This window comes from Hemitrygon akajei, chromosome 14, assembly GCF_048418815.1.
Source record: "Hemitrygon akajei chromosome 14, sHemAka1.3, whole genome shotgun sequence".
In the NCBI taxonomy this organism is placed as follows: domain Eukaryota; kingdom Metazoa; phylum Chordata; class Chondrichthyes; order Myliobatiformes; family Dasyatidae; genus Hemitrygon; species Hemitrygon akajei.
In genome coordinates, this window is record NC_133137.1 from 58,163,227 (window position 1) to 58,187,803 (window position 24,577).

Genomic DNA, 24,577 nt, shown 5'->3' on the forward strand with positions numbered 1-24,577 from the left:
AAAATATTAACTTTTAAAAACCTTCATTCTTTGAAACAGTTAATGGAAAATTGCAGCAAGTAACTGATTCATTTGAAGACAAATTAGATACTTACTCCTTTTTTACATAAATTGCACTGAAAGATTAAAAGAGATGGGTGGGGATGCAAGAAAGACTCCCATGTAATGTAGAGGGAGATCATCATGGGCTCAATACAATCTACATACTACAGCATAAATTGACCAACACAGTTTAAGAGCTTCCTGTCATTGGATAAAGTGCATTCCAATTGTTTGTAATTGACCAGCTTTCACTTAATAGTGTAACTATTTGATTCAAATTACACAATTACACATCAACTAAAGATAACGGGAAATACAAAACCTTCCAGTTGGTACTTTATTATATAAAAAAAATAGCTGATAAAGCAGTGGCATTGATTTAGACGCAGAACAAAGCAGTGGATACAGATGAAGTGCTCGGGTGAAGATACGTTACATGAAGGGCTGACAACTGAATGAAACAAGGATCCTTTACAGAAGGCCTTTTTAAAGAAGCCTGCATTTGTCAATGAAAACCAGCCTTCTGTACAGTTTAAGGACACAATTCAAGTCATTTTGATTATATCCTGAACAAAACTTTAAGACATTAGCAGTAGTATTAGACATTTGCAGCAAACTCCAAATGTCCCTTTATACTTATAATTAGGAAAGGTGCTATTTTTTCTGGGATCCAAGGAAGGTTTGTTAACAGATATTCTGCCAGTTCAATTGAATTACATTATCCTTCAACATTTGTTCTACCATAATATATACATTTCAAGATTTGCTTCCATGCTCCTAAAAGATAAACCAAAATTAAAATCTACAGTACATTTTAAAGTATAAAAATATATTACAAATCTGCAGAAATATTTACAGGCAATTTACTATTAACTATATGCAACTCTTTACGCCTTCTGAAACTATGTCTAGGATGTTACAGAATATTCTAGAAATCTCATTTTCGTACAAGTAAAAATACAGGCTCTTTTCATGTGTATACATAAGCATGAAGATTAACAACTATGCAAACAGTTGGTTAATTTTGACTCTAAGATCTTCTATGCAGCAAGCTTTGGTGCATTGAATTAAAACATTCCAGCCTTTACTCCCCCAGAAAACTGGCATCCTAAATTGGTGGTAGAAAGTAATCCATTTTCAATGTCTGAGATCAGTTCCATTTTTAAAGACTGATTTCAAGTTTAAATGTTCATGTATCTTAAACTTGTGTCCTTTTACCATCAAGATGTTTGAAAGATACAGATTAAAGAACAAAAACAATACAGTGCGTCCAGTTACATTGAGGCATTTCTCCATACGTAACAACCAGGGAAAAAAGTTGACTGCATTTCAACAAAGAGCTACATGTTTCTTGTTTGGAAACCCTTGTGAAAACTGAAATCCTGAATTGAGATTAAAAGCCTGAAGCAGCGAGCAAACGTCTCTGGAGAAAGTTCCTCATTGCTCTTTCTCGCAATAGATGTCAAGCATCCCCTGTAGTTTTTTTTCCATTGTATCGTTGAAAAGGGTGGAGTGCCAACCCAACTGAAGGTTCAGATCCATTCTCCCAAAATCTGCTTTTAGTACAATAACGAGTTAAGACTGGGGGAACAACTGATTCTAATGTGCAATATTCTATCCCAGTCTTGGCGGCTAAATTGAACACCATTTTGGTTCCTGGATCTGACCTTACCTCCTTTTCAGCCTCTTCTGTGGCATTGTCCTGTGGGAGGGGTTGTGGAGCAAATTGGAGGGGAAAAAAAAAGTTATTTTAAAAAGCAAAGAACTGCAGAAGAAAAAGTCACTTATTGCAGGAACAGAAAATAATTGTAAAACTTTTAATTGATTTTAAATTTTAATACCTGCCAGTTTGTTTTCTTTAAAATATATATATATATATATATATATATATATATATATATATATATATATATATATATACACACACACACTATTAGATAAGCTGTTCCCATACTTAAAATTGATTACTGATGCACACTTGTTCCTTTATCAATAGACTGCTTTGTTACAAAGTTGTTGATAATTACATTTATTTAAAAATATAGTGTTTTAAACACCTGAGTCAATGGAAGATACTGTTATCAGGAAGGAACAAAGCAATGTAGTGGATTGAACTGGATTTCTCCAGTAAAAGGTCAGTAAAGACAAAAAAACCTCAAATGTTCATCTATGCCATAAACATCTGCAGATCAGTAACAAAAAAAATTAACAATTTACAAGTTGAATTTTGTTCGTCATGTTGTAGTGTCACAAAGTAGAAAATGTGCAAAATAATGGTGAAAAGAAATGCAGAAAGAATATTTAATACTAAAATTTAAATCCACTTCCCCCAAAACCCCTTCCAGAAAAAGCCAAAAGTGACCACATTGCTACTGGGCTCCTCACACTTTCCAAAATGTACAAGTGTGCATCTGACTCCTAAATAATCAGTTTCCTGCTCATAATGAATAGCCTTTAATTAACAAAATGCAACACCAGAAATATCGAACTGTATTGTAGTGGTCTCTTCTGAAGAAAGTTATTTATTTTCTTCGAGGAAAAAAGGTCTGACGAACATAAAAGGACCAGTTGTTTTCATACAAAAAACTTTTTAAAAAGGGATACGATTGTCTGGCCAAAGCGCACTATTTGTGCTGATCTTGATCAAATTCAAACTTGTTCCCAGTTGGGTGGGGGGGGGGGGGGGGGGGGGGGGCAGAAATGACATCCTTGAATTTAACAACTTCTAAACCTTTCGGAGGAAGACTCTATCCTTAAAATACTGCAGCTCAGAAACAGTAATTAAATCTATTTAATCTAGTTATCCTGCAAATTATAAAGCAATAAAAGCAAAAGATCAAAATGTGCCTCTTCAGATTGCACATAATTTTCAGCAGGTACTTTAAACATCAGCTTTGATCTGCATACCCATCTCACAAGATATACAGTTGGTTAAAAGTTCTGTCACTCGGCCCCTTACACTTGCCCTATTCTTCAATGAGACCATGACCATACTTAACTCCATCTACCTGCTTTGCTCCATACATGAAGCATATCCAGCAAACACTATGGTTTTAAGCTAAAGTAAACGTAAAGACATCTACCTTTGTTTTGAGAAAGTTTCCTAAATTCTCTCTTGAATGGCCTGGCTCTGATGTTTCCTTAACAGAAACAACTTCTTCGGTCAGCAAAAGTTATTCGTCAATTATCAATTCATTTCAAAACACCAAACTGGGAGGGTGGGGGGGCGAAGAAAACAATCAAGAAATAAAAGCTTTGTGTTTTGGAAACCTCTCCTCATGAACTACTCTTACTAATCTTGGTGCAATTCTAGTGAAAGTAAAACGCACAGAAGAGCAAAATACTCACACAAGTCAAACAGCTTTTCTGGAGAAAGAGAGCTACCATTTTAAGTCAATGATCTTTCACAGGTACTGAAAAAGGCGATCAATCTGAAAATGTTGTTTCTCTCTTCAGAGACACTGACTGCCTTGCTGAGGATCCCTATCAGAATTTCAAATTTCTAGCACCTGGAATATTTCGAGCATTTTGTATCTGTATCGCATGTTTTCATTCAAATGTCTCAATTATACCTGACAGTATCTAACCAGTACCTTGAATCAAGCAAAATACATTTTCTTTAACATTTCAGATTCCTAATAAGATTTAAATTTAGATTTGATTTGCCTCGCAGCTATTTTCTGTATCCAACCACTATACATTTGACATCTATGCCAACTGATGTTAAAATCTTTTGACCTTCAAAAGGGACCAGGTACAGAAAAGGAAAGGTAAAATTGGCAAAACCAAATCCTTGCTACTTGAAGTTTGGAAGGGGCAGAATTAGGTAAACAATGCCACCATCAAGATCATGGTTCACCTTGCAGTATTGTTATTTTCTGGTGTTTCTGCCAAGACAGGATTCTAGCAGAGGGAGAAGAGTATTATAGAACAAGCTTTTGCTACGTAGTGCAAAAAAATAAGGCAGATCGCTTAATAAAGAACCTATTTGCCATAGTCTAAAAGAATTATCATTCTGCCCCTTTTAGTACAAACAGCAAAAAACTCAATGATTTCAAATCAGTACATCAGCATGACAGACTTTTTAAGCCTCAACAATGAACAAAAAAACAGAGCCCAGGATCAGCTTTTATATTCCTTTCCTTGAATTTATTTCACTAAAAGCTATTCAATTGCAAGTAATAAAAACAATTTTTTTTTAAATAATTAAATAGGCTGCCTTACAAGTCTACAAGTTTTCATTATGCAAAACAATAAATGCAATCCAAAATCTCAAAGTTGATGTGGCTTGGGTCCATTTTGAATTTCTTTTCTTTAATGTTGTTGAAACTGTGATGTTATTTTCCTGTACTTCGATTTATGGGTGACAAAGGGTCAAATGGAAATTCAAACAAAGGATAGATAAAATTATATATTACGATTCACTGAAGGCTGTTATGTGACACACGGAATTTTGTAAAATACTTCTACTTTAAGGATTAAAAACAGAACTTCTCTGTAAAAAAAGTGACCTGCCTTTTGGGTACACTTGTAACAATACTAGTAGAATGAGATCGAGTTTTATTTTAGCCCTACCTGTGCTGCTTCTTCTAGACTTATATGAAGTTTAGTTGTCATGTGTCAACCATGGAGCCATGTTCATAATGTTGTAGGAAGCCAGTCGGCCTGTCAGCACAAGTAAAAACAGCTCAAAGCCGAATTATTCAGAAGTACAATACACTGCTGCAGCACAAAATTGTACTATTTGATTTGCAGTGATTAAGACCTCATTCTATTTGTGACCCACTGAAAAAAACAGGCTCTTAAAAGGATGCCAATATATATCATTTAATAAATCTCAAGATTACGTAATCTAATGTAGCATTATTCTTAAAAAGTCTTTTAAGACAGATTTAGGCAATTATTGATAAAAAGCTTTAAGAAAACTCAAAAGCATTTCTATCAAGCACAAATGCAGCATTTTAAGTGCACAGAAACTATATTAAAATAAAGCAATGAACGTTCCTATCTATCACAGGGGTAAAGCAGGAGACAAGCAAGAATGATGCTATTAAAGTGACATGCCCTGCTCATGATGAACTTCTACGTACACAGCAAGTAGAAATGCTAGGAGTACTAAGTTGCCCAGCATGCTCATCTTTCAGAAGTCTGTTTTGCAGTGTTTCCAGATCAATGTTGGGTGATTGTGTCACTGATAAAAACATCTTTGCATTATATTGAATGAACACCAGTCTTTGGAGAGTTCTTTGAGTAGAAGGTAAAAAACAAAACAGGTGGGTAATTGATTTTACATTTAATTAGCAGTAAAAGGTTTACAAGTAAAACATTAAAACATTAAGGAAATATGGGAAGGATGGAAAGAAAAAACATGCTTCTACCACTTGAAGGTTAACAAAAATTTGTGAAAATTTGATTAGCTCAGTTTTAAAGCAACAATGAATAATAGAATGTCAATGATCAATAGTCAGCACGGGAAAACTGGTTTTCTCAGATCTGTTCGCACCTTGGTTAATAACTTAAGTTTACCTCCTGCAAGTCAAACTTAAAACGTAAAAAGATGTAATGTCAAGGGATTTTTGGAGTCAAAATGTTTAAGGTAGGGTGTTAGGGTATAATAAATTAGCATAATTATACATTGATTGCAAATCTTAAATTCACATATCTTTGAATACTCTCCAGTATAATTAGCAAAATTCAATGAAATTTGGGAAGCAAAATGGGTACACTGTTGAATTCATTCAGTGCAACCAGCTGAAGAGTTAGGAGGTGCAAAAGTAACAAGCACCATGGCATCACAACTGGCTTTAGCATAATATACATGCACAGGGGTGCATCAGTGGATTTTTCTAAAAACAGGAACAAGAACTGGAATAGTAAAAACAAAGATACAAGGATCATAATATCAGCATTTGTGGACAGACTATAAGTTTTTCTTTAAAAAACGAAAGTTTAAATGGCAAACTTCATCTATACCCCAGAACATTCTATACTTTCTGAACGTTCAGGAAAGTGCTTTCTGTATGGCTTAATAACACCAGCCTATTTTTTTTTTTAAAAAAGCATGCCTACCACTTTCCTGAAATAATGGATATATGAACGTCTTTTTTCTCTCCACCTTTGCTAAAAACTCAGAGCAGACTAAAAATGGAAAATGAGCCACTGTACATTTTCAAACATTTACAAAATTGCCATAACAGCCAACAAGATCACAGCTGATCCACCAGCCAAGCTGCTCTTAATTGCCAAATCGAACAAGCTTATAGAAATCCGTCAACCTCAGACTTGAAAATACTCAACTACTAAGCCTTCACAGCCTTCTGGTCAAAGATTTACAAAAACTCAGTTTTTGAAAAGAATATTCTTCTTGTCCTACGTGGTTCAGGCCCAACCTGAGACGTGTCCGAATTTCAGATCTCTCCAACCCAAGAGTTCCCAAAGAATTTTCCAATACAGGTGCAGAACAAGGTCTGTAAACAAGAATGTCTTCACAAACAGATTATAGTGATGTTGATTTTCGATATATGTTTGTCAGGATAACAAAAATCGCTGAGGTATTCCTCCTTGGTTGTACCATCAGATGAAACAGATCTATTACTTAAAGATGGTACCTCTGACTGTGAAGCATTTCATCATAAGTGCATTTGATTTCTAACCTGGATTGTTTGTACTCAAGTCTCTGAAAGTGGACCTGAATCCACCGCATTTAGATTCAATGTTGAGGAAACATTCAGTTGGCCAAATCCAAATTTCAACCACAATCCATCAGGATACTCATACAAGACAAATTACTGTAATTCCCAGTAATGGATTCCAGGACTGTTGGAAAAACCCAAGCACCAACTAGGAAGAAACGCAAGTCCTATGCAGCATCCCTATTCCAAAAGGTTACCTTTGCGAGTTAGTTCCAAGACACTAACCTTGACATGAACAAATTCAGGCATCGGATATTGTAGGGTTGGCAAATGTATGTACTTTGCCAGTCAGGCTATGAAGGGAAAAACAATGTGGGGAGAAAGATCAACAAGTTATCAACAACTGGCCAGTGGATGGGCATTCTAGCACTGAAGCAATTTGAAGGGCCGTCTCAACAGACTCTTCTGGAATGTTTTCTCTTCTCATGAAGGGAAATACAAGAAAGCAATACAACAAGGAGAAAGAGGCTTTACAGCCAAACTAATCCACTCAAACCACAGCATCTTTCCAACTGTTGCCTGTGCTTGGGACTCAAGACAGTCACCCTCAAGGTACCTAACCAAATGTCTCAAATTTTACAACTGTATCCAGTTCAACCACTTCCTCTATTTGTTCATTCCAGATCCTCACTATCCTCTGTATGAAAGAAGATGCTTCAGGTGTCTTTTAAATCTGCCCGCTCTATCTTGTATCTGCACCTTCTAGGTTTGGACTCCCAAACCCAGAGGAAAATCTCTTCTGTACCCTTTCCAACTTGACAATGTCCTTCCCTATATTAGGATGACAAAATATTTACCACTTCAGCCAGCTTTCTTTTTCTTTACTAGTTTATTTTTAAGCACTGTTTTTGCTAATGTTTTTAAAAGTATTTTCTAGTTATGACAAAGTCAGTTTTTAAAAAATGTAAAAATGTTTTGCAAGTGCAACTCAGTAAGCAAATACAATTACATTCTCTACCTACCATTTTCCATTCTGCTTGTATCCACGCAGTAGCTTATGATTTTGGAAACTAGGCACAGTTTAATTTACTAGTGTGCTCAAATTAAAGAAAAAATGAGATATGACAGTATGGTTTTATCAACACCCATCTAGCAAAACAAAGACCATATTTTCAGATGACCATTTGAATTTTGCTCAAATATTACAAGTGCTTGCTTGGTTTACCATATCCTAAGGCTCAGTGAAGGATCTGTTTTCCCAGGGAAGCATTCTTTCTCACATATTATAATCTCAGAATCAACCAAAGGAAAACCCCAAAGTGCATCACACCAGTGCAGGTCTCATTCTTACTTCCAGCAGAAGTTAAGCATTACTCTCTGTAGACTGGACAAGATCAAATTTAAATTGCCATAAACAATTCAGTCACAAATCAAGTCAGCTTGCATTTAGCCATAAGCTCTTTCCCTATTTCACAAAATACACCATGCCAACACTGCCCAATCTTATTTCTACCAAGCAATTTCAGCCATGAGGTGAAGGGGGAAAAGTTTAAAGGGAACATTGGGGGGGGGGGGGGGGGGGGAGGGGGTTTCTTCACACAGAGTGGTGGGAGTGTGGAATGAGCTGCCAGATGAAGTGGTAAATGCATGCTCACTTTTAACATTTAAGAAAAACTTCAACAGGTACATGGATAAGAGGGGCATGGAGGGAAATGGTCTAGGTGCAGGTCAGTGGGACTAGGCAGAAAAATGGTTTGGCATAGCCAAGAAGGGCTGAAGGGCCTGGTTTCTGTGCTATAATGGTCTATGGTTCTATGAGCATGTTTTCGGATTGCAGATTTGACATCCAGGCATGACTCCCAGAACCAGTTACTTTTTTTAATATAAAGGTGATACCCAACAAGTCCCTTACACAAATGAGAGTGGCCTTATCATGGCAGAAGAGGAGGCCATGGACCGACATGGCCACCAGGCAATTCCTCTTTTGGAAGACAAAGCGGTCCTCCAATTTATGCCAGCTATCACCAATAGAGGTCGCATCGCAAGCACTGGAAACAATAAACAACCCCAAAAGATGAAGTGTTACCTCACCTAGAAGGTCTGCTTTGTCTCTGAATGGAGGTGAAGGTGGTGGTGAATGGACAGATATAGCATCTCTGGCTTGCAGGGATTTCTGCGAGGGAGATTAGTGGGGAGACACGAATGGACAAGGGAATCACTGAGGAACCTATCCTGCAGAGAGTGGAGAGTGGGGGTGGGGAGGAGGTAAAGATGTGTTAGGTTCTTCCCCTCTGCCATCCAATTCCTAAATTGACATTGAACCCATGAAAACTACCTCACTATTGTTTTCTTACACTATTTCTGTTTTAGTACCATTTTAAATTTAATTATTTAATATAAATACATACTTACTGCAATTGACCTATTTATTTTTTCTCTATATCATGTATTGCTTTGTACTGTTGCACTAACAAATTTCATGGCATATGCCGGTGACATTAAGCCTGATTCGGAGGCTCATGGGGTGACAGGTAAGGACAAGAGGAACTCTATTCCTGTAAAGACAGCAGGAAGATGGGGTGAGCAAGGATGCCTGCGAAATTGAGGAGTGAGGATGAGGGTAGCATCAATGGTGGAGAAAAGGAAGCTCCGTTCTTTGAAGGAGGGTGTCTCTTATGTCCTGGAAGCAAAAGCCTTGTCCTGGGAACAAATGCAGCTACGGTGAAGGAACTGAGAAAGGGGAACAGCATTTTTAAAGGAGTTCGGGTGGGAAGAGGTACAGTCAAATTAGCTGTGGGAATCTGTAGTTTATGAGGGGAGCAGAGAGAGAGAGAGAGAGAGAGAGAGAGAGAATTTAAGATCAGGGTGGAAGTTGGAGACAAAGTTGATGAAATTGATGAGCTCAGCAGCATGAATGCAATGGTTAATGTAGCACAGAAGAAATTGGAGAACATTACCAGGTAACGCTTGAAACATGGACTACTCCACATAGTCAACTTAAATCATTCAACAATTGGCATTGGTAAAACATGTTTACTTCTCAAAATGGTAAAGTTAACAGTTGAAGGAAATGAAATATACATTAGAATCTGCTTAGACACCCCCCAATACTTTGAAAGCTGCATAATCCCATTACTTTGCGCTTCAACAGACTGCAGAATAAAAATGGCAACAATGAGTTACTCCCCTCTACCTCCACTGTGCTTCAAATTTACACTTTGAACTTTAATGATCAAAAAGATCAAGAACCTGCACCCAGAAGGCAGCATTCTAAAAACTTGTAATTGCACCGAATACCCAGTGCAATATTTACTAATAACCTCCAATAATGTTATGTACCTGAGCCTCACAATATCATTAGTGCACTTGCCAAAGTGAAAATTCAAGACAGAAGATCATTTATAATTATTATTTACCACACTGCAGATTGTCATATTAAATGCTACTTACTTTACCATTTTCTGTTGGTAGCTTATTGGCATGGACAAGGAGTATTCAACCAAGGTGCTAGGCATCTTAAGGATGTGATATCATCTGTTTACCTCCTTCAATAGTTTATGCCAGGTGGTTATAGGCAGTACAAATGCAAGCTTCTCTGGTCAGCAGTTCCTCAGAAATCAGATGGACTGCAGATTATTCTCCTTCACTTGAAGGATCAATCCAAGTGAAGGATAAACTGCTGAGTTGAAAGCTCTAGGTCCTGCTACTCTATGGCAAAAGATGGATGACCCAAATTCACTTTAATGGGTTCACTGACGTCGACTAAAACGTACCAATACTTTGTTCCGAAATTAATTTCTTGTGCTTTATTTTTAATAATTTGACCTTAGTAGTTCATAAAATAATGAGGGACAGACAAAGGGAGAATTCTTGAGTTCCCCCTCCCCAGGGAGTAGGAACAAAAAAAACTAGAGGGCATGGTTTTAAATAAGAGTGGAGAATTTAAAAAGGGCCTGAGAGGCAACTTTTTCATGCATGTGGATGAGACTGGTTCCAAACATGGCAGTCAGGCGAAACAGCAAGTGCTGATCCATCCTACCAAGCCCCATAAAGAATACTGTTCTTTGCAGAACTTCAGATACTGAATCACTATGGCCCATGCAGTATTATATTACCCACAACTAGTCTTGGGATGCTACAAATCAAATAAAAATAAACAACTTTCAAAGAATTTATCAAACCATTACAGTTAACTACGGTATCCCCTAGCAAAATTCACAACTTGGAAGACTAGGCACTAACCAGCAACTTTAATGGGACAAACTGCAGCTAAAAAGGCAGTTTTACATCCTACTCAGACCTTTTCCTTGGCCTCTCACTAACCTAAAAACCAAATGGGCTCACTAAAAGCTTATCCCCACAGCAACCAAACAGGTATATTCCTTCAAATCTATCCATCTCTCATCCTCATTGCTATTTAAAACTTTTTTCTCATTCCCAGGTCAGATAAATGGTCACTTCTGTGAAACTGTTTCCCTTTCCACTACCGAGTCTTTTGTTTTTCGGATTGAAGGCCAAGTATGCTCTGATCAACTTACAAAATAACTCTGTAACAACTTTCCACCATTAAAAGGTACAGGACAGGAGTGTTATGGAATACACTCCCCTTGTCTGGACAAATAGTGCTATTCCAACACCATGTTTTAACCCATCCTGGACAAAGTAGTCTGCTTGACTGGCACTCCTTTTACATAAAAGGTATTCACTCCCTCTATTGCTGGCACTCTGGCCACAGCACATTTCTCAAACATTACAGAAATGAACCAAAGCTTTGTCATCAACACCAAACAAGGACGACCACTAACTATTGAAATGAGAGGACACCACCCATCTTTCTCCAAGAAATAATACAGCATCTCATAGGTTATTACTTTTATTTTATTACTGCTGCATTGAAGTTCTCTAGTTTCTTATCCAGCAGCCCTGTGACTGCCCCTTTACTTCATGGTGACAGCCTACCAATAAATTCATGTCAATAAATTTTGGGCTTCCCTTCAAAGTCCATATAAAAGAGGCTTCCATTCAGTCTTGTTGCTTTACTCTCATTTCCGTGGGGAAAAAATGTATTGTAAATTTTAAAATTTGATGTCTTTACTCCAGAAGAACAATAGTCAGTTTACTTAAGAAATTCTTTTGAAATGAAAGCTAAAATGCTGAGTATAACAATGGCAAGATGTGCCAGCTACAAGACAACTGACTGGTGCATGTTTGATCATAACTGCAGAAAATAGTGAATACATTCTCAAACCTTCCAATTTCAAACTGCATGAATTCCAAAGTTTTTCAACTAAATATACTTAAATAGTAAAAGAGGTCCAAAAAGCCGTAAACAGCATTTATAAATGCCCATTCCTTTAAGCGCAAATCCTCCAAAGTTCTCCACTCAAATATTATAGGCCTGTAGCCAATATTCAAATACCTATATTCACTACCTCAATATATAATTATAGCAGCCAGTTATCATTTCAGCTTCACAAAATAAATTTCAGGTGGATATTGCAGAAATGTGTGTGTCAAAAAAAAACCCCCCCACACTGGATTGCGGAAAGAATGCAGAAAACTTCAACGCAGTTTGCAAAAGGGTGGTGGAGAAGACAAGAGGTGCAATTGAGACACGGCAGGTTTAAGATAAGTAATCATAAACATTAAGGATAAGTTATGATAAAGGAGGGGAGTCCAAGGGGGCTGGAGGCTGTTGGACATGGCAGCAGGTGCAACTTAAATCAAATCTTAAATCAGTAAAGTGAATAGTGCAAGTTTATATTATTATTTGCTACCTTTAATTTGGGGCACTGGATGTTTCCAAATGTTTGAAATCCTTATTTTTTAAATTTCCTGGACTTGGGTCAGTCAGCATTTTTTTCCCAGCTAAACTCAGCCAACAAAAAAAAAGCTTCACATAGCCTTATCCTCCCGTATTTCGAAGAAAATCAAATTTCTACCTCATTTCAAAACAGGAAATGCATGTTCCGCTGGATACAAATATGATAGATCTTGAAATCAGGGTGATTTTAGTTCATTTAACCTCATTATATCTCCACATCATCTTCACTGATTATGAAAATGGAAAACAAATTTGCTGATGTGCCCTTAAGGCAAATTGAATGAATTCTCATGAAGTACTCACATTTTAACCAGGCAAACAGATTACAGGTTTTAGAAAATGATCCAAAACAAACTGAAGAGATGGGAAGACAGTAATTTGAAACGGAAAATTGGGATGTTTATCTGAACTACTGTTCTCCTCAGGCAATACATATATTGGCACAATTTGCACCAAGAACACAAGCTTATCATAGAAGGTACAATGAATTAGATGCGTAGCTTAAGTTACTTCAACCGTACCGGTATATGTTTGGGTCAAGTAGTAAAGCAGCATCCTGTGGTAATTTTGATAAATGAACTGTTTTTGTCCTTAGCTGAGATCTGTCATTTTCATTCACCCATACATCAGGCAAACTGTAAAAGAAATCAAACAATTACTACAAAACACATTACTACACAACAAATTAGCTTTGCCTAAATGCATAGTAAAACACCTCAGCTGCGTTATCAGATGTCAGTTCTGCTGGCGATTTACCTCAGCCTACGACCCCTATTTTATTATTTGCTTTGAGGGCTTCCATCTTTCCGTCAAATTTAACCATAGCTTTTGCAGCTATTCAGCAGTGTTTCGAAATCATGCAAGGTCAATGTTAAGCAAAACTGTTAAGTTTAAAGTCAGCCTTGTGGGAACTGTTCACAACCACAAAATAGGGTCCTGATGCGCATGGTATTGACTAGAAATGTTAACCACCCCTCGGTGCCCACAGATGTTTTCAGACCTGTTGAGTTCCCGCAGCACCAATATAGACGGGCTGAAAGGGCTTCTTGACTCTTAATTATTACCTTTCTGGTAATTTCCACAGACTAGTCACTCAGAGTCAAAGGAAGTGGTTTCAAGATAGAACTGGACATCACCATACTTGTGAGGGCTAACCATGAATTCTGGAAAATAAATATAGTTTAAACATTCCCCTCACATTCATTGACTGGGAATAATTAACTTAAAGGCATTTCAGAGACAAGATTAAAACAAGTTTTAAAGTTGTAGTGCTTGCTGTGAAAGCAATTCAAAGTTTTAAAAAATTGACTTTGCTATTGAAAGTAAACAGTGTATTATATTCTGGTGACTGTATGGACCTCTGGTTTTCAATTATGTTTTAAATATTAACCACTTGATTGGAAATTGAGGTAGATTTTAATAATAGCTTGGTTTACTGCATCCAAACTTAAAGGCACAGATTTAATGACTTGAGAAGGAGATTCAGCTCAAAGTATTTAAACTTGGGCCTTCACAGAGAACAGTGACTAAACTATTTTGATCCCTCACTGTTACAAATTTGTTTCAGCATCACAAACATTAATGAGAAGATTTCAACTTAAAAGTAGCTTGTACAGTGTATTTAAAAGAAGTTTGCCCAGTTCTGGCAGAGGACAAAAGGAAGATTAACATGCAGTCACTAATTCAGTTCTCAATAAATCAATAAAGGTTAGGGTGGGAAATGGATTGTGATTGGTGGTTAAGAACAGGGATGAAAAGTCTTTAAAAAAGTTAAACAGTTAAGAAAAACACTCCCCACCCCCCAAGAAAATACAACAATTCAGATACCCAGACCAGCAGCTTCAACTACAGTGTACTTTAACTTTTAGATCTGGCATATGGGCAGTATCCTTATTCTGCCACTTGATGTCTCTGTAATCCTTCCTGCAGCACAGGTGTTCATGTGGCAGCACAAGTGAAAGTGGTTAAGTAATTTTCATTGAACTTCTGTATATTGATTTTCACTGAAGAGCATACAAAACCAAAGTGAGGGGTCTGAGTTGAAGGTGATGGACATCTAAAACCACAGACAACTGGAAGCTGATCATCCTTACAAACTGAATGGAGATGACCTGTAAAGTAATCCTGCATCTGCATGTGGTTTCCTCAATGTAAAATAGAACACATTAAGCATTATTCACATTAGGCTAATTTGATAGTGGTACATCTAAACTGTCCTTTCATCTGAAAGTGGCTGGGTTCCTGGACAAAGTAAAAGATGTTTCATTACATGCTTTTGTAGAGCAAGATGTCACAAGAGAAGTGGTACTGGCAGAGATGAAGAGTGGAAAAGTAGCACTTGTGAGCGCCATGGTAGCGTAGTGGCTAACGCAATGCTATTACAGCTCAGGACAGAATTTGAAGTTCAATTCCAGCGTCATCTGTAAGGAATTTGTACGTTTTTCTCTTGGTATGTGTAGGTTTTCTCTGGATGGTCAGGTTTCCTCCCACAGTCGGAAGTTGTACCCATTAGTAGGTTAACGTCCCATGATTAGGCTAGGGTTAAATCGGGAAGGGGAGTTGCTGGGCACTGCAGCTTGAAGGGACAGAAGGTGCAACTCAACGCTGTACCTCTAAATAAAATAATAAAAAATGGTTTCTTTGGAATGTTGGGGGAGGGGAGGGGAATGATGAGCCTTGTTCTTACACCACATTGTAATGCAGTTTGAGCACCTGCTGTACTGTGCTTCTGGACAGTGCAGTGAAGAGCAGGAAACTGCTCAAGATCCAAAAAGTGGACATGTTTAAGCTATGGTTTGGAATGCGTTAAGCAGTTTTCTAAATGCACACCCTTCAAAAGTAATTAATACAAGATCATTGATAAATTTGTAACATTAACTAGCTAGCCTGTTGCTCCAGGAAACCAGTGATGTTCATGGACATGCAATTCCTTCCATTCTTTCCTTGCCATCTTTGCATGAATGGAAAATGGAATGCGCCTTTATTGAAAGTTACTGCTGACCCAACCTGGAATACCAAATGGTAAAAGTGCAGACACTTTCATCTACCAACAGAATCACCGTTGCTTATATTACAGCAGTTTGCATACCTCAGCGGGCCACCACCAAGTTAGCTTCAATTGCATAATGCTATTGTTAAACAAGTGGCTGCTCACCTAGATGGCGCCTTTATTGTAGCTGGCGATTTTAATCAGGTCAACCTTAAAACAATATTCCCCAAATTCTATCCTACAAGGGCCCTTCCCATGCCCTCACCTGGGATTGTCTTTTACACTCTGATCCCAAGTAAGGAAGGATAACCAATGATACCAATGATAGTGCAGCCTGAGGAAACCACCACCAGTCTTCAAGATTGCTTTGAGAGCACTGATGGGAGTCTGTTACTACACCAGCTACACATGACTCAGGCATTGAGTTTTAGAGGAATATACAGCCACAGTTAGGCACTACGTCAAATTCTGCATAGAATATCGTCACCAAAAACATTCAGGCATTCCTGAACCAGAATCCATGGAGGAACAGAGAGGAACAAACCTGCTCGAAGCTTGTGGTGCTGCTTACAGATCTGGTGATGCCAAAGTATACAGCAAGGTCAGATCAAATCTTGGACATAAAGTACAGATTGAGACACACTTCTTAACGCCACTGATCCCTGATGTGTTTGAGAAGGCATCAGATCCATCTCAGATTACACAGGAAAACTCTCCTGCGTATAGTAATGCCAAACTAGCAGAAAAGCTAATCTTTATTCGCTTTCATACGGACAATAGGGAACCAGTGATGAGGGCCTTAACATCAGACAGAGGAAAACCGCTGACATTGAACATACATAAGGTGAGGCATATACTCCATAATATAAAACATACGCAAAGTAGTGGGATCAGATAGTGTACCTGGATGGTTCCACGAGGACAGTGCTGACCAGCTGGCAGAAGTTGACAGGTAGTTGCAACTTCTTGCTGCCCCAGGCTATGGTTCTGGCATGAGTCAAAGCAACAACCATCATACCAATCCCCAAAATGTCAGCGGCAACATATCTTAATGACTGCAGACCGATGGCACTCACTCCCATAGTTGTCAAGTGCTTAGAAAGATTGGTCATATCCCACATCATGGACATAACCTCGGCTACCTTGGATCCACATCAGCTTGCCTACAAGACGAATATTTAAACTGAAGAAGCCACTTCTATCACCCTTCATATTGTCTTGGAACACCTGGAGCATGAAGACACCCATGTCAGGATGCTTGTCATTGATTACAGCTCAGCCTTTAACAAGCTGATGCTCAAGCTCCACAATCTTCAACCTATAATTGGATCTTGGACTTCCTCACTAATTGTATGTAGATAGAACTATCAACTCCTCTAAGCCTGAGCACAGTGCCCTGCAGGGATGTGTACTGAGCCCACTTCTCTACTCTTCACCCATGACTTATCAAACTTGCAGGTGATAACAACTGTGACTGGCCTAATCACAAACAATAATGAATCTGCATATTGAGAGGAGGAGCTAAAACACGGTCCAATTGATGTAGGAACCACAACCATCACTCTACATCAAGACAACAAAAGAAATGATAATTATCTTCAGGAAGGTAGCCCCACTATTAATAAATGAAATAGTGGAAAACATCTCCAGTCTCAAGGTTTTGGGGATGAACATCACCGAGGATCTCTCAGTCCGTCAACACACCTCGACAGTACAGAACACACAATAGTGACTATACTACTCGATGAGCTTAATAATCTACCCCAGATAATTGCTCGCCAACATTTATCGATGTGCGATAAAGAGCATACTGGCATATGGAATGACCTTGTGGTATTCTAGCTACAGCAATACAGATTACAAAGCTCTCCATTGGCTGATTAGTACAACTCAGCACATCACTGGGACTCAATGATTGGATCTGGAGACAATCTACAGCTCCCAATGCCTACAGCACACATGTAACATCATTAAAGACCCATCCCATCTCAGACACTGTCTGTTCAATCTCCTGCCATCTGGTAAGAGGCACAGAAACATCTTAGCCAAGACAGTGAGACTGAGAAACTGCTTCTTCCCGGGGGCTGTTATGCAGCTGAATAATGCTATATCCCTGCTTGCCAATGGGCTTGGTGTGTTATGGACTACTGCATAATTTTTTTTAATTAAGCCATACTGCATGCATTGTAAATATCTGTTTTACACAGACTGGAGCAGCACTGCAATCTCATTGTCTTGAGCAACAACAAAAAAGATCTATTCTATTCTATCACTGAGTCCTCACGTCTGAGACCTATCACACCCTACAAGAAGAAAGCAAATAAAGATGGAGAGATTGATTTTCTCACAATTTTCCATTCTTGGTCTTCACTAAGCAATTTCAATAAGTATCTAGATCAAAGTTTATGCCACTCCAAGAATTACTTTGGATTTCCCAACTGTACACTGTTTTTGCCCTCTTGTACATGTACAGGCTTTCTATACCAACAGTAAGAGAACTGTTCTTGTTTCTGGAAAAACAACTAAATTTAACTATTACAGAGAAATGGCCCAACCAAACAGTAGGCTTGAGCTGGTGTGTCAAATAATAGTTGTCCCCACTCTCTGATGCAATATCTCACTCTTCCATAAATGCACCTTAGCCAGTAAGCTTAACTTTGTTCAGACTCAAAGGGAAAGTATATTTTGAACTCCTTACTGAACTTATTAGTACATAATACAGACATCTCACTCTGCAAAAACTCATTTCAGGGGAGACAGCACTGCCACCACGCAACCCACAACCCCATATCCCCACCCTGGTCGACCTCCAAGGGTGTATGTATACAGGACATTTGATTATGAAAGAACACAACAATTTATTTGATCACATATTGAAACTATTTATACACTAAATGAATTTGTTAATTTTGCAAGACATCAGATTCACAAGTGTTTTGTGAGACAACTGAATTCTCAATTCCGTCTTAACGTGACGCACCATGCTGAATGCCCTTTCTACATCACAATTAGAATTGGCAGCTTCATCAACCGGCAGAGCTCTTTGAATCTCAACTGGCCTGTGCTCACAGATTTTACTTTGGACAGCCTCCCCCAGAACTCATCAACCAGCAAACTTTGTAGTTTGGCACCAGTCCTTCAAGGTTAGTTGAGACATAATCCAGAACTTCCAAAGTGGAGCTGTTCTCTTGCATCTGCCTTGATCACATTTGGAAATCTCTCTGCCAAAGTCAAAAATCTGCTCTGGATTCACCTCATCTTGGCTCTCTGTATTGACCACTGACAGATTTTTCAAGATTTGGTCTCTCATTGGGAACTTCTCCAAGATTTTTTGAAAGCTCCTGACATAGAATGTTCTGGCATCTTTGAAGAACTGTTTTGTCTTGTAAGAGGGGGATCTCTTGTGCTTCCTCGCTTAGCAACTGCCTCCTTGCCAGGTACCCAATAAAAAGCTCTTCATCTGGGCGGTGAATTTCAGGGTTGCTCACATCTATCTCCTGAATGTTCTGTTATCTCAATACCTTTGGCTCAATAAATCTGCTTGCTATGTCATGCAGGAGCTCTTCTACACTCTGATCCAACTTGAAGAGGATAGGTGCCGTGTTTTGAAAAATCAAATTGAATTTGTCAAAACACTGTGTGACATTATGGAGAAAGTATGTGTATATTTTCATTTGGGGGTCTTTCAGCCTCTTCTGAATATGAGGTGACTTCTGATTCTCACTCTTTAACTCGAAATATGAAATAAAGGCTGACCATTGGTGGAGCAAACCTTTTCCTAAAGAAAGCCAGCGTGTAGGACAATGCTTTAGTGTAATTTAGGGTGAATTACGGTTTTTTTTTGGAACACTGCCATGGCGCTGCAGGACACTAAACTGAACTGATGGACAATGTGTGTGAGAGCGAGAGACAGCGGAAGCGAGAGAGAGGTCGACTGTAAAGCCCGCCCACAGAGAAAACTGATTGATCTCTCCTTGTGCTAAGTAGACCTATCAGGATGCTCTCTCTGTCATGCTCTTGCTATGTTTGTCACTCACTCTCTGTCTCTCTCTCACTCTCAAAAAAAAAAATCGACTTCCGGGATATTGTATATAATTTGCGAGCATCAGGGAGCTGTTATCAATACGCAGGAGACTCGCGGAACTTCCGGGACAGATGGGATGTCTGCGTAATATTTCTGGTATACTGTTGCTTTTTACTGCAAAAATAAAAAATCTACATTACCCTTAGCATAGTATCTCACTCCTCAGTCTTTCAAATAAGATCACAGAACTGCAGATGCTAGAAATCACAAATGAAAACAGCAAACAATGGAAGCATGCAAGTTGAACATTTTAGGTTGAAGAATTTTCCCACAGATGCTATCTGACCTGCTGTGTTTCTGGCTGAATGCTTCTTGATTTTTCAAAAGCTCCGTACCAGTTAACAATTCACATTTAGTCTAACCTATGCTCTGAAATAATTGAATTTCTTTGCACATTGTATCGTATTGTAAATGCAATCTATCCACAGTTTAATAAATTGTTTTTTCCTCCCAGTTTTAAACCACTGGAAAGGAATTCAAATATTAAAATAATACATACTTCTTGGCTTTATTAACTTGCATCACTACTTCTACCAATTTGGTAGTTGGAATTCCTGATGTTTATGTTTTCTCTCCAGAGACTTTTTCCAAGTCATGCATGACCTTATTAATCTTTTCAAAATGCAGAACAACAGTACAATGTGCAATAATACTTTATATAAAAGTCTCAAACACATGCAGTATCAAATCCCTTTACTTTCTGAACAAGGGTAACAAAACATATTTCTGCATTCCTGTCAAAAATGTGAATTTCTCTTCCCAAAGCTGTCATTTAAAATCATTTAAATATAAAAATCATCTTGAAGTGCATGACAATATTCAGCAATGTCTCTTGCACATTTACCAAATTCATTCCTGCTATCAGTTGTTATATTATTACTTCCACAACCAATACATGCATGCTGCCAAGAAGTTCTTGCTTTAATTTCTTTCAATGGACTGGCAGATCATCAGGAAAATAGGTGGTTTTCAAATCACCACAAGGAAGCATTAAAAAAAGGTAATCTCTTATCCAGAAAATTCCTTAAGGGAATCAGATCAATATGCTCTTTTATTAATGTGTTAGAGCAGTATCAAACTAAAGGCAGTGTTAGCAATTATTCAAACAAAGAAATCAGAAGGAAAAACTCTGGGAGAATATCTGCGATGCAACTGATGAGAAAAGTGGTGTTGATCCACTTATTTACCTTCTGGAGCCTAGAATTCAGTGATTCATCTTCTATGTTCCAAATATGTTTGTTAGCATCTTTCAGAAAAAAAGAATACGAAAGCAAAATACTGCTGATGACAGAAATACTCAACAGGTCAAACGCATCTGTGGAGAGAGAAACAGAGTTAAATTTTCAGGTCAATGACCCTTCACCAAAACTGGAGAAACAGATGTACATGATTTGAGATGCAGAGCAAGGGGTAGTAGAGAAGATTAGTGATAGGATAGCTTAAGGGAGAGATTAAATGACAAGGAAAATAGCACAAAACGAAAGAAAACTGCAATGTATAGAAACAAGCATCAGTCTGGAGAAGAGGTAAATGGGAAAATAATCTGAAATTGAACTCAATGACAAATCTGTAAGGTTGTAATGTGTTGAAAATAAGATAATATGCTGTTTCTTGAGCTTATGCCGAACTTTACTTGAGCAAAATGGGGGGGGGGGGGGGGGTCCCAAGGACAGAATGGGAGTGAGACAGAGAATTGAAATGACTAATTCTCTGTCCCTCTTGCAAGCTGACCACTTGCCTCAGCTTCCCGCAGATCTTGTACAATGTAAGCTCGTTGAACAGCACCTCATCTTTCAACTGACACATTGCAACCTTCCACTTTTATGTTGAGTTGAGTTCAGTTTCAGAGAAGCCTTTTATCACCATTTACACTGCTTCCACTATGCCTTTGTTTCTATACTTGTTCAACCTTTCGTCTTGCACCATCCTGTTACATTAATCTTCCCTCCATTCTATCCTGCATTGTTCTTCTCTTTCATCCTGTTCTCCCTTTGCCACTTTTGCTGCATTTCAAAGCTTATCTGCAAAACTTTATAGTTTTGATGAAAAGTCAATGACTTGAAACTTTTACCTCTCCATAGATGCTACCCATCTTGAGCATTTTCAGAAAGCTACTAACACAGCAAATCAGTGCATAGATTTACAGCAAGGAAAATATCAATATTTTTAATCACAATTTCAAATTCAATGCTCAGAGATATTAGTAAGCAGGAAGGTGATCACCAAAGAACAGGGTTATAGAGTTCCCACCATCACCAGCTCATAACATTTTGGCTGTAGAATCTCAATGCAAACTGGTAAGACTTATAGATGAAGTTGGATTGAGGACAATTGGTGATGTTGTCTCATCTTGAAATGAATCAAATAATATGAAAGGTCACTTTTCAATGACAGGTAACATCGGGAGCAACATATGAAAAGCAGACATGGAACTATGTATATATGTTGCGACTCTTGTGTTGGGATAAACTAGCTAGAAATAATAAAACTATTTTACTCTGAATTTTCCAACAACTGCAGTACAGAGGCAACCAAAATGCTGAAACTGAGAAGGGTAAATTCTGAAAAGTAAATTTTAAATTTGTCTTTTATAACAATCTTCTATATAGTACCATTATTTTCCTGTGTGTTGTGTGGAGTTTGAATAAAATCTTGTACAATTAGAATGTTTAACTAAACAAAGAATACTTGTTGCAGCTGCAACTTACATTTCAACTTAAATATTCCTTGACAAAAGATGTGGTCGGAACAGAAAGCAAGCTTTTGTTATGCTTAAGTTTATGGATGGCAAATGATTGGAGATCAACTTATAATCCATTCCTAATAGCAATAACTTGGCCTGAAAATCAAGTGGTGTGTAGGAAGAGGAGAAAAGTACAGCTGTGTAAGTAGGAAATTTCAATGACAAATGAAAACTCAGCTCAGAGACAAATTGTACTATTTATGACTCAATGTGTTGACAAACAGATCAGGAACAGCAATTTTAATACAAACTCAGCATACCCAGATACCAAACAAGAGAAAATATGCAGATACTGGAAATCCAAGCAACACATACAAAATGCTGGAGGAACTTAGCGGGCTAGGCAGCAGCTATAGAAAAACGTACAATGGGTCTACTGAAGGGTCTCGGACCAAAACGCCAACTATACTTCTTTCATCGATAGGTGCTGCCTGGCCTGCTGAGTTCATCCAGCATTCTGTGTGTGATACCTAGATAGCACCTGTCTAAAGGAAACTTCCAATCACAGGTTACTGCAGTTGTTTCAGTAAATAAAAATAAACAACTGATTTAGTATTCTAAAGTGCCAGCAATTTCATGCAGAACTAGATGAAGCAGTCAACCATCCCAATATGTACACTGCAGCCAAAAATTGAACTCTTTTTCAGTTCTCAACCTTGCTCAATGGTATTGGCCCATGGCATAAAAAGGCTGGCAAGAACTGCTTTAGATCATTCCAGTTTTGTACTATGTATTTACTTTTGTAACTTTTAATAATTTTATATCTTACTATTTGCAGCAAAACAAATTTCACGACATATATATGACAGTGATAATAAACCTGATTTTGATCCATTTCTCAGCCTATAGTTTTAGCATTACAACTCAGTCATCTGTTTTAAAGTGATGATGGATTCTGGATCCACCATCAGGCATAGAAGTCTCAGGTGAAAACATAGCAACATAGAATCCGATCAGTATTTCTATCAGAAGTTTGAAAAACACTATTCAGAGTCGTCTCCATTTCCTTTCTAACTGACATGTCGAGGCCTTGTGATGTATTTACTTTAAAAGGATGCTATATCTCTTAATCTGCTCTTTTATTGTATACAAGCCCATCAAGTTACCCCCTACTGTCACTCTCCACTTGCCCAGGTTCCTATGCACCCAATGCAGTCCCTTCTCACTGAGCTTACAACTTGCCAAATGAAACAGTTTTAGTGCACTTGAGTAATTTATTCTGTCTATACATTTTTTTTTAAACTGCTTAGTTAATTTTAGGATCATTAACGTTGTTACTACCTAGTCATAGAACACTACAGCATAGAAACAGGCTATTCTGTCTGTGTGCTGAACTATTGTGCTCCTAGTCCCATTGACCTGCACCCAGATCATAGCCCTCCATAACCCTCCCATCCACATACCCAGCCAAATTTTTCTTAAATGATGAAATGCAACCTACACCCACCATTTCCAAGGCAGCTTATTGCACACTCACCACCCTGAGTGTAGATCCCCCATCATGTTCCCCCTTCACCCATGGCCTCTAGTTCTAGTCTTACCCAACCTCAGTGGAAAAAGTTTGCTTGCCTTTACTCCATCTATATAACCATACAACAATTACAGCACGGAAACAGGCCATCTCGGCCCTTTCGGTCCATGCCAAAATGCTTTGTAATTTTGCATACCACTAACAAGTCTCCCCTCATTCTCCTATGCTCCAGGGAATAAACCTCTAACCTATTCAACCTTTCCCTATAACTCAGGTCCTCAAGTCCTAGCAACATCCTTGTAGATTTTCTCTTCAGTCTTTCAATCTTATTGATACCTTTCCCGTAGGTAGGTGACCAGAACTGCTCAGAATATTCCAAATTTGGCCTCACCAACGTCTTATACAACTTCAATACAAATCCTGTACTCAATATTTTGATTTATGGTCAACGTGCCAAAAGCTCTCTTTACAACCCGATCTACCCGTGACACAATTTTCAAGGAATTATGGATCTGTATTCTCATATCCTTCTGTTCTACCACACTCCTCAGTATCCTACCACTCACCATGCAATTCAAGGTTTGTCCTCCCAAAGTGCAATACTTCATACTTTTCAGCATTAAATTCTAACTGCTATTTTTCAGTCCTTTTTGCAGCTGGCCCAGATCCCACAAGCTTTAATGATTTTCCTCACTGTTCACTACATCCCCAATCTTGATTTCATTCACAAATATGCTGATCCAGTTTACCACATCATCCAGATCAATGATATAGCTAGATAACACACAACAG

The 24,577-nt window shown here is 38.2% G+C and overlaps 1 protein-coding gene across 4 annotated transcripts in view; it reads right to left on the minus strand.

Annotated features, from left to right (window-relative positions):
* Nucleotides 1-356: 356 nt before the first annotated feature.
* aebp2 (AE binding protein 2) overlaps nt 357-24,577 on the minus strand; it is an 87,330-nt gene continuing 63,109 nt past the window's right edge. The window contains exons 7-9 of one of the 4 annotated variants that reach the window (XM_073066139.1): nt 13,020-13,133; nt 4,618-4,707; nt 357-1,744 (exon numbers count right to left, since the gene is read on the minus strand). In XM_073066139.1, coding sequence (XP_072922240.1) covers nt 4,656-4,707; nt 13,020-13,133 — 166 coding nt within the window. In that variant the 3' untranslated portion in view covers nt 357-1,744; nt 4,618-4,655. Of the gene's footprint in view, nt 1,745-4,617; nt 4,708-13,016; nt 13,134-13,562; nt 13,662-20,758; nt 20,887-24,577 lie in introns of those variants that run through there. The other 3 variants (XR_012101409.1, XM_073066140.1, XR_012101408.1) reach the window with 3 other exon arrangements.